We start from the raw sequence: 14,724 nt of genomic DNA on the forward strand, positions 1-14,724 counted from the left end.
GGAATCTAGGGCAGATGATCCCTTCAGGCCCAGTGGTGTGAGTGGTGATACTGGGAGCGTAGAGAGAGGGTGGGTTGGAAATGGGGAACCGATTACAAGGATCTAGATGTGACCTCCTCCTTGGGGGACAGACAACAGAAAAGTGGGTGAAGAGAGACGTCAGACAGGGAAAGCTATGGCAAAATAATTATTTATAAATTATCAAGGGTTCATGAGGGAGGGGAAAGTAGGGAGGGAGGGGGCAAAATGAGGACCTGATGCCAGGGGCTTGGGTGGAGAGCAGATGTTTTGAGAATGAGGGCTATGAATGTACAAATGTACTTGACACAATTGATGTTTGTATGGATTGTGATAAGAGTTGTATGAACTAATGATTTTTTTTAAAAAGAATTGATGCTGGGGGGTTGAGGGTGGGGGCTGATACCAAGGGTGGAAAGAAAAAGTTTTAGAAATTGCAACATCTGCAAATATGCTTGATACAATTGATGTATAGATTGTTAATAAGAGCTGTAAGAGCCCCCCAATAAAATGATTTATAAACATTTTTTAAAAGAGAGGAAAAAAATCTCAACACACACAAACACAAAAGAATTGATGCCTTTGAATTTGCTATTGATGAAAATTGAAAGAAAAAAACACATATGCCAACAAGTTGATTTTGACTTATAACCACCTCATATAGGGTTTCTGAGGCTATAAATCAGTGGTTCTCAACCTTTCTAGTGCCGTGACCCTTTAATACAGTTCCTCATGTTGTGGTGACCCCCCTTCAACCATAAGATTATTTTCTTTTCATAAGATTATTTACAGTGCTACTTCATCACTGTCATTTTGCTACTGTTATGAATCAGGCGACCCCTGTGAAAGGGTTATTCGATCCCCCAAAGGGGTCATGACCCACAGGTTGAGAACTGCTGTAAATCTTTAGGATAACAGATAGTTGGACTTGTCTTTTGAGAAGCAGGGAATGGATTTGAACTATCCACCTTGCGCTTAACCCAACAGCGCCACTCCCATTACCACCCCCACAAAATAAAAGGAAAAACCCCTCACTGCCATTGAGTCATTGCTCACAAGTAACAATCCCTGTGGGTTTCTGAGACTATAACTGTTTATGAGACGAGAAAGCCCAGTCTTTCTCCGGCGGAGCTACTGGTGATTTCAAATGGCCAACCATTAGTGCATAATAACCACTACACCACCAGGGCTCCTCCAGGGATATTAAATATACCATGACTACCAGGAGAACAACTCTGTCTTGGTGGAAGAACAGCCAGAGTGCTCCTTCGAAGTAAGACTCGGTCTCATATACAGTGGACATGCCATCGGGAGGGACCATTCCCTAGAGAAGGGCATCATGCTTGGTAAAGTAGAAGGTCAATAAAGAGGAGGAAAATCGTCAGTGCGTTGAATTGACATGCTGGCTTCAACAGTGGGCTCACACAGAAGTTGTAAGGGTAGCAATGTTTTATCCTGTTGCACATAGGGCCACTGTGAATTGGAACCTAAGTACACCTAGTACTCATCAAGTTCAGGTTGTGCTTTGACCCCAGAATCCCATGGGGCATGTGAAATGTCCAAGATAGGTGCCAGATGAAGAGATGCCCAACACTAAAGAATGTCGTTTGTAGCACTGGAAAAGTCCAACACAGTTAAGACAATGTGTGGATACATGTTAAATTTGAGCCTCTCGTGCATTAGGATTACTTAGGTTGAAAAACAGTGTAATATTTGTTGCTGTGCTTTGTTGTCTGAGGTGTCTTTTCTTTCTTTTCCTTTTTTAATTGTTAGTGGCCACTGATCTGGTGTTTACCAGAATGAATGTGGCCCAGCCCTGAGCGTCCCATGACTGCTGCTATATTCTAATTCACTGCTGGCCTCATTGAGTCACTCAATTTCATTGAAGGTTTCCCTGTTTTCATGACCCGCTGCCTCCCCCGCCCCCATTATAGTCAGAATCGTTCGTGACTTACAGCTAAGGTGCAGTGTGGTTGTGTTTCTTCTAAGACGGATTTGTTCATTCTTCTAGCTAAGAGTTATCCCCGACTTTTTGAAAGTTGCTTTACTCCACTTTACCTTTTTTTGAAAGACCTTCACTGGTACCCTTTTTACTAACTGAGAGGAATCTAAGGAAGATGTTTGCTTCCGTAAGAAAAGATGAAAAGTGAGACTACCGTTGAGTGTTTGGTTTACAGGGAGCCATTAAAGAGGTAGCGTACACCCCCACTTGAGAGAAAGTCACCCGGCTCCTTCCTTCCCTGGGACCTAAAGTCAGCATCAAGCTACCATGTCTTAGTGTTATTGTAGCTTTTTTATGGTTGTTGTTTTTTTGGGGGGGGTTGTGATTTACTAGGTATTTGCGAGTCTGGGAATGCTCAGAAAGTTTTCACATGTAAATTAATAACTGCTTCCTCACTTCATGACATTTCAGCTTACAAAAGGTTGCATATGAATACTTTCAGCTATGGGGGAAACCTGACTACCAGCCTTCTTAGATAATTACATGCAGCTGTCAGGTAAATGATGGCCTGCTAACCACAAAGTGGCCCTCCAGAACCCACCAGCAGTTAGATGTGCCGCCCACAGCTTCCGTCGCGACAGCTCCGCTCTGCACTGGAGCCACGCTAACCCCTTGCACAGGGACCACGGGCCGCGCTGATCAGGCGCTGGAGACATACAGCACAGAGGAGGACATTGCAGCCCACGTCAAGGAGGAGTGTGCCAAGAAGTACAGCCCCGCTTGGCACTGCATTGTGGACAGAAACTTTGGTAGTTACGGGACCCATGCGTCTAAACATCCCATGTTCTTCCTGGGTCTACGGGCCATCCTTCTGTTCAAATCTAGTTAAACCATGTCTTGTGCCCACATACCCAGTGACCCATCCGAAACCAAGGACTGCCAGAGACTGGACTCTTCGACCTTGCTAAGGGATCCCCTCCATCTTTGAGCCTTTGTGGTTTGCTTGGTCCGGGGCCTCCTCAGCACTTGTTTGTTGTGGTTATAAAGCAGTCAGCACAGTGGTTGACATTTATGTTTATTACAACGTATCCACACATTGCCTTGTCTCATATTTTTTTTCTTTCCTCACAATCCATTCCTTTCCCAAAAAGATCTGTTGGAGATGTGTGTATTAATAACAACAAAGAAAACAAAATCAAAATAAAAAGCCCCAGCATTCTTATGGGAGAATAATGAGGCTGCTCGAGTAGAGTCACAGCCATAGGGACCCTTTATGGAGTCACTGTGTGCCAGAATCAAGCTGATGGCAGCGAGTTGTATACAGTAACTTAACTATAAGGTCTGAGTTGTGTTCTAGTTTGTTCAGCCATGTGCGAAATTTGTACAGGGCTAAATCATGTTCTCAAAGGAGTGTGTATGCATTATTCTGATGTTATTTGGTTCTAGGAAAACCTTCCTGTCACAGAAGATAACTTTGTGAAACTTCAAGTTAAAGCGTGTGCTCTGAGCCAGATAAACACAAAGGTATTTGAAGCATTTATGTTGGCCAAAAGTCAACTAAGAATTTCATATTCTATTGTATTATACTTAGTATATAAATATATTAATATACACATATATTAGAAGGATAAATGACTTTGGAATGTCCCAAAATAATTAATGTCCTCAAAAGAATAGAAGAACTAGAAAGGAAAAATTGATGTATGCTTAAGGGTACAATAAACTATAGTATTCTTTTTTTTTTTAGTACTCATTTTTTAACAACTGAGTTTACCTGCTTTATTTATCGTGACACTTGAACTTATAGTCAATTTCACATTTGCAGAGGTTTGTGAATTTCATGCCAATCATTGTGGGATTGGGCAGGGAGAGAGTTTTTCTCAAGGCAAAATATTAGTCTAATTGAAGTCATGTATTTTTTATGATATGAAAAGGATTTACAAATGATTGATGATGTGATACTTGGAAAGTCTATGAATGTTAGACTATGAATTGCTGTCATAAATAGAGCGGGTCCGTTCACTCTTTAAAAAGTGAATGCCTAGTTTATTGTACCCTTCATCTCTTGGGATGATATAATAAAACTTATAACCACATGACTTTCAGGACTCTATAAAGCTACATGTAGAGGAATTACAGCGCAAGGTTGTCAGTGTCTGTTGAGCAACGGTAGAACATACGTGCAGTCGGAAAAGTGCATCAGTGGGCCCTCTCAAGTCCTTTCCTCAAATGCAAACACTTGTCCTTGCTTAGAGTTCTGTGGTCAGTCCTTTGAAGACATTTTTTTACAAAGCTATGAAAAAGTCATTGAAATTCCAGTGTAGGAAACAATCTCCATATCTAATAGAAAGATATGGTTAATTATGGTAAAAATCGATTTAACGAAATACTGCACAACAATTTTTTAAAACTCTAATTAGTGGAGGCTTACATAGATCATCATTTTTGCATTCAACAACTTATCAAATAGCCCTGTGGCTTCCCATTCCCTCTCTCTCTCTCTCTCTCTCTCTCTCTCTCTCTCTCTCTCTCTCTCTCTCTCTCTCTCTCTCTCTCTTTTCCCACTAGTCTCCTTCTAGTACTGTGGTTCTCACGCTGTGGGTCATGACCCCTTTGGGGGTCAAACAACCCCTTCACAGGGGTTGCCCGATTTAGAACAGCAAAATGACAGTTATGAAGTATCAGTGAAAATCATGTTATGGTTGGGGGTCAGCACAACTTGAGCTGTATGAAGGGTGAGAACCACTGCTCTAGTAGGATGCTATCCTTCCCCTTCACCTACGTCTGCCTGGGCTTGCACAACCATCTTTAAGAATAGTTTTAAAAACTGTAGAAAAGTGAGAAAAGGCTTGGGTGTACTGTGCTCGCTTTTTTCTTTCCAGTGATGGAGTAAAAGAAGAACAACCTGATGGCATCATTCTGCCAGGGATTTGACTTAGAGTTTATCTATTTTAACTAAAAATTGTTCCTTATCTGTTATTTTAAGATGATCTTGTCCGATGTAAAAGTAAGTTTATCATATAAGAGCATATGCGTCAACTCCTACGCAGCAGCATCATACATTACACATTTCTTCAGTATTGGAGCATTATCTTGCTGCTGCTTAGTTTTCTTTAAAAAATATTACATCCTGGCTCCCAAACCAGTGCTAGTAATAGCAACGACAGGAAGCAAAGAAGTAGCAATTTTGACGTGGGGGAAAAAAGCTAATAAAGATGAAAAGTCACTGGGGGCTACTGCTCATGATTCAGGCATGTTTCTTTGCTAAATATGTAATACCGCGTTCACAGTGTCCAGATCACATATCACCTGATTTCAAAGAATGTCTCATCGACATTAAGAGACGCAAACCAAAATAACTACTAATTCTTCAACAGACTCTCGGTTTCCTACCTATTTTGTGAAGCTATTTAATTGGCTTTAAAAAGGGCAGTAAACTCTACTTCAGTTCCAAAATTTGCATCACTTTTGCTTTTCCTGTGGCTCAGTATACCCTTATTTTTCCTCATGTAGTAGAAGATGTCAGGATTTATTTGTAACAGGACCGTATTGACAGCATTTGTTATAACTTAGCTACTAACAGAAATGAAGATGGAAAAAGATTGTATTCCTGTTGGGAGAGAAGTTGCTGGAACTGTGTTAGAGGGTAAGTTTGTAGCTTTAAAACTTGACTCTCTTTTCAAGGTTAAACAAAAGTGCTAACTAATTGGCTTACCAAAACATAAAGTTAAACACGGAAATATAAACTCGAATTACTTAGAAATGTTTCTATTTTTTAATTCAAATGAAGAGTAGTACATAAATTGTGTTTTATGATTAGAGTTTATTACACTTCAGTAAATATTTAGGGATTTTATCTTAAATCCACGAGTTAATTATATATTAAATAGAATGACCAAACTTGCCCTTTTTTATGATGTTGTGTACAAGCAAATTATATATGTAAGATAGCTTTGGGCTAAAATGCATACAATAGTAACTATATCTACATCAATCTATCTTCAATTTCCTAGGATTGAGCATTTAAACAATAAGCAGTTTGCAGATCCAAAAATGGGAGGTACAGTTTCTGGGGAGAATTAACCAGTAATATTTCATGACCGCTTTATGATATTTTAAGTTTTACTTAGTAAATAATAACTTTAATATGCAGACCAATAAGCATAAATATTTGATATACAGTTGGCCTTGTAAAACACGAGGGTTGGTTGGGTGCCCCAAGCCTGCACAGTCTAAAACCCCCGGTCCTTGAACAGCACAAGTTTGGACTGTGCAGACATGTGATGCTCATCAGCACCGTGTGAACAGTTGACTCTCTGGGAACTGCTAGCTCCTCTCCCTTCCTTCCGCCCAGGAGGAGAGACGGCTGCTCTTATGGAGACAATAGTCACTGTCATACCAAGTTATAAGTGGATATGTGGTGACACTTGAGCTCACTTCATGAGCTCCAAGGGAAAAAAGCACGTTTAATTGTGCTCACATAGTTCACACCCAGTTAGCGATCAACTATCATTTGTTTCTAAATAGACCTACTCTTCCTGTTCACTAACAGGTAAGCCATCAGTTAGTGTTCGCACTTACTACATAGGTGAATGCACGAAGGCATGTGTGATAATATAGATTGGACTATATTTGAGTTTACCTTTGGTTTTAATCTATAATGTACTTAGTACTTTTCCTCAATGTAATCTTCTGGCACCTTCATTTTCTTAACTTTATTCTGCCTGGCTGTAGGGGTAACAAAGAAGTAGTCTAATAACCAGAAGATGATTGATCACTTATACATTCATTCATTCATCCCATATTAAATGGTCACTTGCTAGGTGCTGAGAATATGAAGGTAAATGAAGTCCTTACCCTCAAAGCGTTCACCACACAGGAGAGAGTTAGGTGCACATATGACAGCCCCAAAGAGCAGTACCCAACCCTGAAGAGCTAGGAAAGGCTTCATGGAAGAAGGTAACCACGTACTCAGGAGCAAGAGGAGAATCACTTCCAGCAAGGGAATTCATGAGCAAAAACAAACAAGTATTAATGTGAAGTGTTTAAGAATTACAAAGGGACTGTTGGATCCAAATCAAGTTCTGGGCAGGAAGAGATATAAGGGCAAAGGTGGGCGGTACAGGGTAACTCAGAGGAGAAATACTTTGTCAAGAAATTTTCCATCAGGTTTGCCTAACTAAAGGGTATAAAGATGAGATCAACACCAAACTGAGGCAGGAGGCGAAGGAAGGCCCCACCTCGTGGAGAGCGTCATAGGTCATCCCTTGGATTTCATAGCGGTGAAGGGCCACAGACGTGGGTCAGCATAGAAGTATCCTGGTCAGACTGAGCCTCGGGGACTTTAAGTGGCCGTGTGAAGGGTAGAATTGAGGCATTCCAGGCTGTAGACAAGAATGATGCAGCATAAAAGAGCTTCAAAAGGTTCACTGAAAAATATAATCAAAAGATGGTGCCATTTTCCCCCCCATTTTTTGAAGCCCTCTCATAGTCATCACAGGAGCTGAGAAATACAGTGCTTCCCTTCATTCCTTTACCCGCAGGCCCGAGAGCCACAGGGAATGAGTCATTCTCCTGGCCAGCACCACCTGGCCCGGGGTTCCCAGAGAATCCAGATTCAAAGTGCTCTATCCTGCTCTTTCTCGATCATCAAAGTGTTCTATAAATTTACGCTGAGTTAGTGGCTTTTTTTTATAACTCTAAGGGTCTTTTGACTTAATCGTTAAAGAAGAATATAGTGAATAATTTTATAATATTAATTTCACCCATTTTTTTTAAAGTTGGACGCAAAGTTTCATTCTTTCAACCAGATGATGAAGTAGTAGGTAAGTTGTAAGTGCTGTCTTACAAATCATCTATTTTTACTGCCTTTTCTCAGTACAATTAATGCTCATTGGGACCTTTATCATATAAAAGTACTTTCCTAGTTTGTGAAATTTGCTCTCAGGGACTCATTAATGCATAGAATTGGAAGTTTGATAACAGCAGAATATTTCGAAGGTCAATATTTGGCTGTGGAGTGGTGTCACAGATGGAAAGATAACCAGAGTTGGCCCCTCTGGCCAGTTGAACGGCTCTGAAGAACAGGGTGCCACGAGGCACTTCCTAGAAGACTGGTGGCGGGGTAGCTAGTCGCAGAGATGCTCCATTTTCCACATCCACTGGAACCCCACACAGCACCGTCCTCCCCACTCTTGAGAACAAACATGTGCTTGAAGCGTTGGTTCGTTTTAAAATTAGTACTATTTTTCAAAATCCATAGATTTATACTTCTGTCCAAGGAAGTTGCATAAATATATACAGTGTATGACTATAGTAGTATTCTTTGAAATTACCACTTCTCCACAGAAGATATTCATAGAAAAATAATCATTCCTGTAAACTCTAAAATGTTTAGCCTTATGGCTTGTTTGAAACTGGTGAGAATATATTTATCGGAAGGTTTTACAGTACTGCCTTTGATGGGTACATTTCTGAAGAATTAGTGATTGCTAGCTTTCGTGTCTTTGTTACTGCCTATGAAATCAATGGTATGCTGTTATTCACACTTGTATAAGATACCAGAAATAAAATCAGACTAGATTGAGGAAAACCGGGTTCTATTGGATACAAACTGAGCTACCTTGTGAAACCAAATTGTGAGAAGGTTGCTGTGTGTCAGGGACAGTTAGCACCGGAACCAGGTACCCGCAAGCCTGACAGAGTTGTGCACATTAGCCGTTGTCCTTACTGTGGCTCGGAGGTGAAGGGAGAGGGAGACGGAATAAACAAGACAGCACTACAGATGCTAGGGTTCCCTTCCTTCTCCAGATGAGCAACTATAAGATCCTTCTTCAAAACACCACGAAGGAAAACTTCCATTAGTCCTTACTGACATCTCATTAGAAATTAATTCATATTTGGGATAATTCTCTTAGATGCCTCCCTTTCAGGAATTTTGCCCCTGGACTCTGAAGACCCTGGGCTTTGCGAAGTCGTCCGCGTCCATGAGCATTACTTGGGTAAGTGGCAGTTGTGTCTTCTAGAGTCTTCACTGATTTGCATTATTGAACGCTTTGATTTCTTTGCATCGGTCCTGGGTGTGCATGACAGAGGACTGATGGCGGGTCAGGCGAATACTTCCCAGGCGATCACTAGTATCCATAAAGGTCCTATTCAGACTGAATCCTAGAGAGGCCCCTTCAGTTTCATGTACACTACCCAGGATACGAGCTTCGAAAAGTGGGAGGGTGCTGGACGAAGTCAAAGGAATAGCTCCAGTAGCAGAAGTAAGAGTTGTTACACAATAGATTTTGTCACAGATTAAGGAAACAAGGAGGGAAAGTAAGACTTTGAGAGAACAGGCTGGCTGGCAGGGCCTGGTCCCTGCCCCACTTGAGTACCATTAAGGAGAGGAGGCGCACCCAGAATCTGACGGGGCCTGAGGAAATAATGGGACCTTGGTTAAGTGTCAATGAAAGGCCGGCGGTTCAAACCCACCCAGAAACTCCACTGAAGGACAACCTGGCAATCTGCTCCCATAAAGAGGGCAGCTGAAGAAACCACACAGAGAAGTTCTTTGTCACTTGAGTCGCATTGTTCAGCACCTAACAGCAGCCTACTGACTGCCAAGTGATCGAGGGGCAAACCACCAACAGACAGGCAACAGCAGGAGCACAGCTGTGACCGATCACTGCCATCAGTTCCCCCTTCCTTCCCTCCTCCCCCACCTTCCCCCTGCCTTCCCGGTACTGTCACTCCCGTTTCTGTTCCTGAGTGCGTTATCGGACCTGGATTCCGCGTGTCCTGAGCTCTTACCTATGCTCCGGTCTGGCCAGAACTGAAAGGCAGGGCGGGGGTCGTGATAGTAGGGGTGAGGAAGCCTCAAAGAACCAGAGGAACATTGTAAACACCTCATTTTAAAAGCAATTTGACCATAAGAAAATGCCCTAAAGTTGATTGTGGTAATGATTGTACAATTCTTCTTGATATGATAGAACTATTGAATTGTATGATATGTAGATTAGGTGCCAATAAAACAGCAAAATCACCAACCAATCAATCAAATTTTTAAAAAAGAATTTAGAGTTATCTAATAAAGATACAGAAAACCCAGTCCGAGTAAGTCTCCCGTAGTTATCGATCTAGGAGAAGCGTGAGGCGCACACAAGTTCATAGCAGCGTTTGTAACAGTGGGGAGAAGACTGGGAAGGGCCTGAATGTGCACCCCCAAGAGAATAAGTAACTAAATCATGCGATCTTCATAGAGTGGAGTGAAGTGAATAAGATCCAAACACATCAAGATGCCTCAATCGCACAAACAGTACTGAGAAAAGCAAGTTGCAGAAGAATAGTGTGATAAAACTTATTTATATGAAATTCAGAAAACAGACAAAATTAAATGCATCCTCTTGAATAATACAAAGAAAAGGGGGGAATGAAGTCGGCTGGATAAACGCATGCTCTTTAAGGATAAAGAGGAAGGTGGGTAGTGAAGTCACTTTTGTGGGGAAGACAGGTGGGTGTGGGCGTCGGATGGAGATGGCGAGAGGCTGGTGGTACCATTCACCGTCTCTTTCGTCGGCTGAGATGCATCTTCTCCGAAATACATACTTTTGTGTTCTCGGGCTATTTGATTAAGCATTTTCCCCTGGTTTGTTTTTGGTGTTTGGGGTTTTTACTGTAAATGATATAATTATCCTTATTCAGGCATTGGGGGAACCCAGGCAGATTGGGAATTTGGACTGTGAAGAACAGCAAACTTAACGCATGTGAGTCCATACAATACCTAAGCAGCAAATCTTTGGCACGTCATTTCTAAATGTTCTGTATCTGGAATATCTAAGTAAAATATTAGATTTTCAAGAAGCAGTTTCCCAGAAATCTGAGATCACTGCTTATTCACATGCATCTTAATCCTCGGTGTGGAGTCAGTCTTCCTTTGAAAGAAAGATTAAGACAGTGAAGTCTCAGCTTTGTAACTGATGATGCAATTTAAGAGATAAGGACCCTCATGACTTTCTAGGACCCCCAGTGGAATAGTGGGTTACACATTGGGTTGCTAACTATAAGGTCAGTAGTTCTAAACCAGGAGCTGCTCTGAGGGAAAAAAAACTTTTTTTAATCTGTAAGCATTGCTGGATATTGAAGAATGGCAAAATAACTACGGAAAAGCAAACTAGATTATTAACATCTCCTAACTACAGTGTGAGCTCAGGCCAACTATGGAAATGACCTTGTATTCTGCCAATCTGAATATGTCAGTCTGGATAGACTAGAGAAACAACTCCAGAGACACTCAAGTGCTTCATATCAAAGAGTGATTGTGTACTAAGAAAACATCCCAGCCTTGTCCAGATCAAGTCCATAAGTCTGATATTAGCCCATATGTCCAACACCAGTCTGTAAATTTCTCTTCAGACTCACACAGCACATGCAATGACACTAAGAGCAGGAAGATCAGAGGCCAGTGGGTGGGAAGTCTTGTGGATCCAGTGGCAGTGGAAGCATCTCAGTGCTGGTGTGGGCCTCCACGTGCCTCCTCCAGCTCCAAGGCCCTGGCTGCCGTTGGCATAGCACTATATGGCTTGTCAACAGGAATGCCAAGCAGAGAGAATCTCATGCCTCTAGGGAGAATACAGGAGTTCCCAGAATCTTCAGGGGAAGGCCATGCCCACACAGAGGCCTCATTGACTATGACCTGATTGACAGGAGATTATGTAACCGCCACACTAAAGAATGGGAGTAAAAAAATCCACTTAAACGTATATGAGAAAACAATACTATAAAAGACCTTGCAAGAATGTATAGGACAGCCTCTAGCAGTATGATCTTTCACAAGGTCCTGGGCAAGGTTGATTTATTTAGAAATGAGGACACCGAACTCAGTGACCACTAAGCTCTGCTGCAGTTCCACCATTGTGTGAAAGAAGGGACAATTTCATTATCTTCCCAGAAAGCTTGCAGGTGGGAAACTTCAGTGCACACAACCCCCTTTTCATGAAATGTGTTGCTTCCTATAAATCTTTCCCAGATTACTTCATGAAAATCCAAAACAAAACCTTAGTTGATTCTGGTGCACAGCAAACTAGAAAGCTGAGCTCCTTAGAAAGCTAACTCACCCCACCACTGGGGTTCCCAAAGAGTCCCAGGAACCATCCCTACAAATGTCGTCTTCATTCTGTTGCAGATTGGAAGATAGGATGAAAAAGTCGGCTGATTCTTGTTCTTTTGGCTCTGAAGCCATTTTGTCAAGCATAGAGATAATTATATTTTTCATTCAAAATTTGGCACACATTTTCAGCACTTTTGTCTTTTGCTCCTTTGGACCCAATATGCAAAGAATTGAAGTCATCATAATTCTTGAGTCCTGATACACTCCTGATTAGTATAGACATGGCCTTCATTTATGTATGTGATTATTTTTCATAGTAAGCACCGGTGGACCACTGCACACAAAAGCAAGATTCTTGATATTAATCCATGAATTACCATGCAATTGTAAAGCCCTTGCAAATTGCAATCTTAAATATAGTTTTGTAACTGTTAGCAACATTTTCCAGGGCTGCATATTTGGTTTGCTAATGAAAATACAGGTCTTCCCAATTCTCATGATGGAAAATGTTTGTGTCAGTCTGGATAGACTAGAGAAACAAATTCATAGACCCTCAGGTGTATAGGAAAGAGCTTTATAGAAAGAGTAATTGTACATTAAGAAAACATCCCAGCCCAGTCCAGATCAAGTCCCTAAGTCTGATATTAGCCCATATGTCCGATACCAGTCTGTAAATTCCTCTTTAGATTCATGCAGCACATGAAATGACGCCGAGTGCAGGAAGATCACAGGCCAGTGGGCAGAAAGCCTTGTTGATCCAGGGGTGGTAGAAGCATTTTGGCGCTGCCCTGGGTCTCCACATGGCTCCTCCAGCTCCAAAGCTCTGGCTGCCAGCAGCATAACTTCATGTGGCTTGTCCACAGGAATGTCTCACAGGGAGTGTGTGTCCCATCTCCAGCAAGCTATTTATTTCCTTAGCTCCTCCAAATGAGGACATCAAGCTGCGACCTGATTGACAGGCTAACCCCCACCCCTTCACACTTAATAGTCTCAAATTGGGACCAGATTATGTAACTTCCACATGTTCTATAAAATGCTATATAAAGGGGAGTTTAGGGTGGGGAGAGAAGATATGGGGGGGAGGGACCAAAAAAATAGGAAATGTTATGTAAGTACATTGTACATAAATCAAATATGCATTATTTGATTGGATGGGCTTTCAACTTACTAATTATCTGGCCTTAAGCAAAAGAATCATCCTGAGCCCAAATTTATAATCAGTAATGTCAGGAAAGTGCCTTGTTTGTGTGCTTCAATGCTCAACTTTCCCACTAGATGGCACTAGTTTATGCAATGCAGACAACCCTGTGTGACTGGGCCCTCCACATCTACTGCTGATAGAGGAAAAATACTATTAAAAGCTGGTAAACACCGATGAAACACAACTTTCCTCTAGTTCTTTAATGCTTCTCCCCACCAGTATCATGATCCCAATTCTACCTACAAATCCTGCTAGACCAGAACATGTACACTGGTACAGAATAGAGCTCACAACACAGGGAATCGAGGACAGATAAACCCCGCTGGACCAATAATGAGAGTAGTGATACCAGGAGGGAAAGGAGAAGGTGGCGGGAGATAGGAGGAACCGAACACAATGATCTACATATAGCCCACTCCCAGGGGGACGGACAACAGAAAAGTGGGTGAAGGGGGACATCGGACAGTGTAAGATAATAAAAAATAATTTACAAATTATCAAAGGGGAGAGAGGTGGGAAATGAGCTGATACCAAGGGCTCAAGCAGAAAGAAAATGTTTTGAGAATGAGCATGGCGACAAATGTGCTTAACATACAACACAATGGATGTATCTATGGATTGTGATAAGAGTTATATGAGTCCCCAATGAAATGGTTTTTTAAAAAGCTGGTAAAGACTATGAAAGGTGTCATAAAGCTGATTTTAGACAGTACGAAAAAAGATTGCTAATACTGAGAAAAATTACGCTCAGTGTACAAAATAAACGGTATTTAAGCATGTGACCTTAGGTGCATTCGAGTTGGTTGTGGCTCGTGGCTAAGGAACCATTTAATGGGCAGATCACCTGAGACTTTCTAAACTATGTTAACAAGTTTTGCATTCCATTCCAAGTGCAGTGGAAAGATATTGGTGAATTTTGAGTAGACAGGTTGTGCCTCTCTAGTTTGTGTTTATAAGATCCTTCTGTCCCTGGGAGAGGGACAGCAGAGAAGGGGGGAAGGGAGACCCCGAATAGGGCAAGATATGACAAAATAACGAGGTATAAATTACCAAGGGCATATGAGGGAGGGGGGAAAAGGGAGGGAGGGGGGGAAAAAAAGGAGGACCTGATGCAAGGGGCTTAGGTGAAGAGCAAATGCCTTGAGAGTGATTGGGACAGGGAGTGTATGGGTGTGCTTTGTACAATTGATGTATGTATATGTATGGATTGTGGTAAGAGTTGTTGGAGTCCCTAATAAAATGTAAAAGAAGAAAAAAAAATGATTAGGGCAAAATATGTACAGATGTGCTTTATACAATTGATGTATGTCTATGTATGGATTGTGATAAGTGTTGTATGAGCCCCTAATAAAATGTTTAAAAAAAAAAAAAAAAAAAAAAAGATCCTTCTGACACATCTTCAAAGAGGTACCATAAAGACATGGGAAAGAATAGCAAACACATTGAAAATTATCTCCAACACCTAACACA

General features: G+C 41.5%; 1 protein-coding gene across 1 annotated transcript in view; it reads left to right on the forward strand.

Moving 5' to 3' along the window:
- The window catches only part of CRYZL1 (crystallin zeta like 1), a 46,364-nt gene that overhangs the window by 18,272 nt on the left and 13,368 nt on the right, over positions 1-14,724 (forward strand). The window contains exons 3-6 of the mRNA XM_075542339.1: positions 3,407-3,484; positions 5,534-5,606; positions 7,741-7,785; positions 8,893-8,961. Coding sequence (XP_075398454.1) covers positions 3,407-3,484; positions 5,534-5,606; positions 7,741-7,785; positions 8,893-8,961 — 265 coding nt within the window. The remainder of the gene's footprint in view (positions 1-3,406; positions 3,485-5,533; positions 5,607-7,740; positions 7,786-8,892; positions 8,962-14,724) is intronic.

This window comes from Tenrec ecaudatus, chromosome 2 (assembly GCF_050624435.1).
Source record: "Tenrec ecaudatus isolate mTenEca1 chromosome 2, mTenEca1.hap1, whole genome shotgun sequence".
Taxonomy (NCBI): Eukaryota; Metazoa; Chordata; class Mammalia; order Afrosoricida; family Tenrecidae; genus Tenrec; species Tenrec ecaudatus.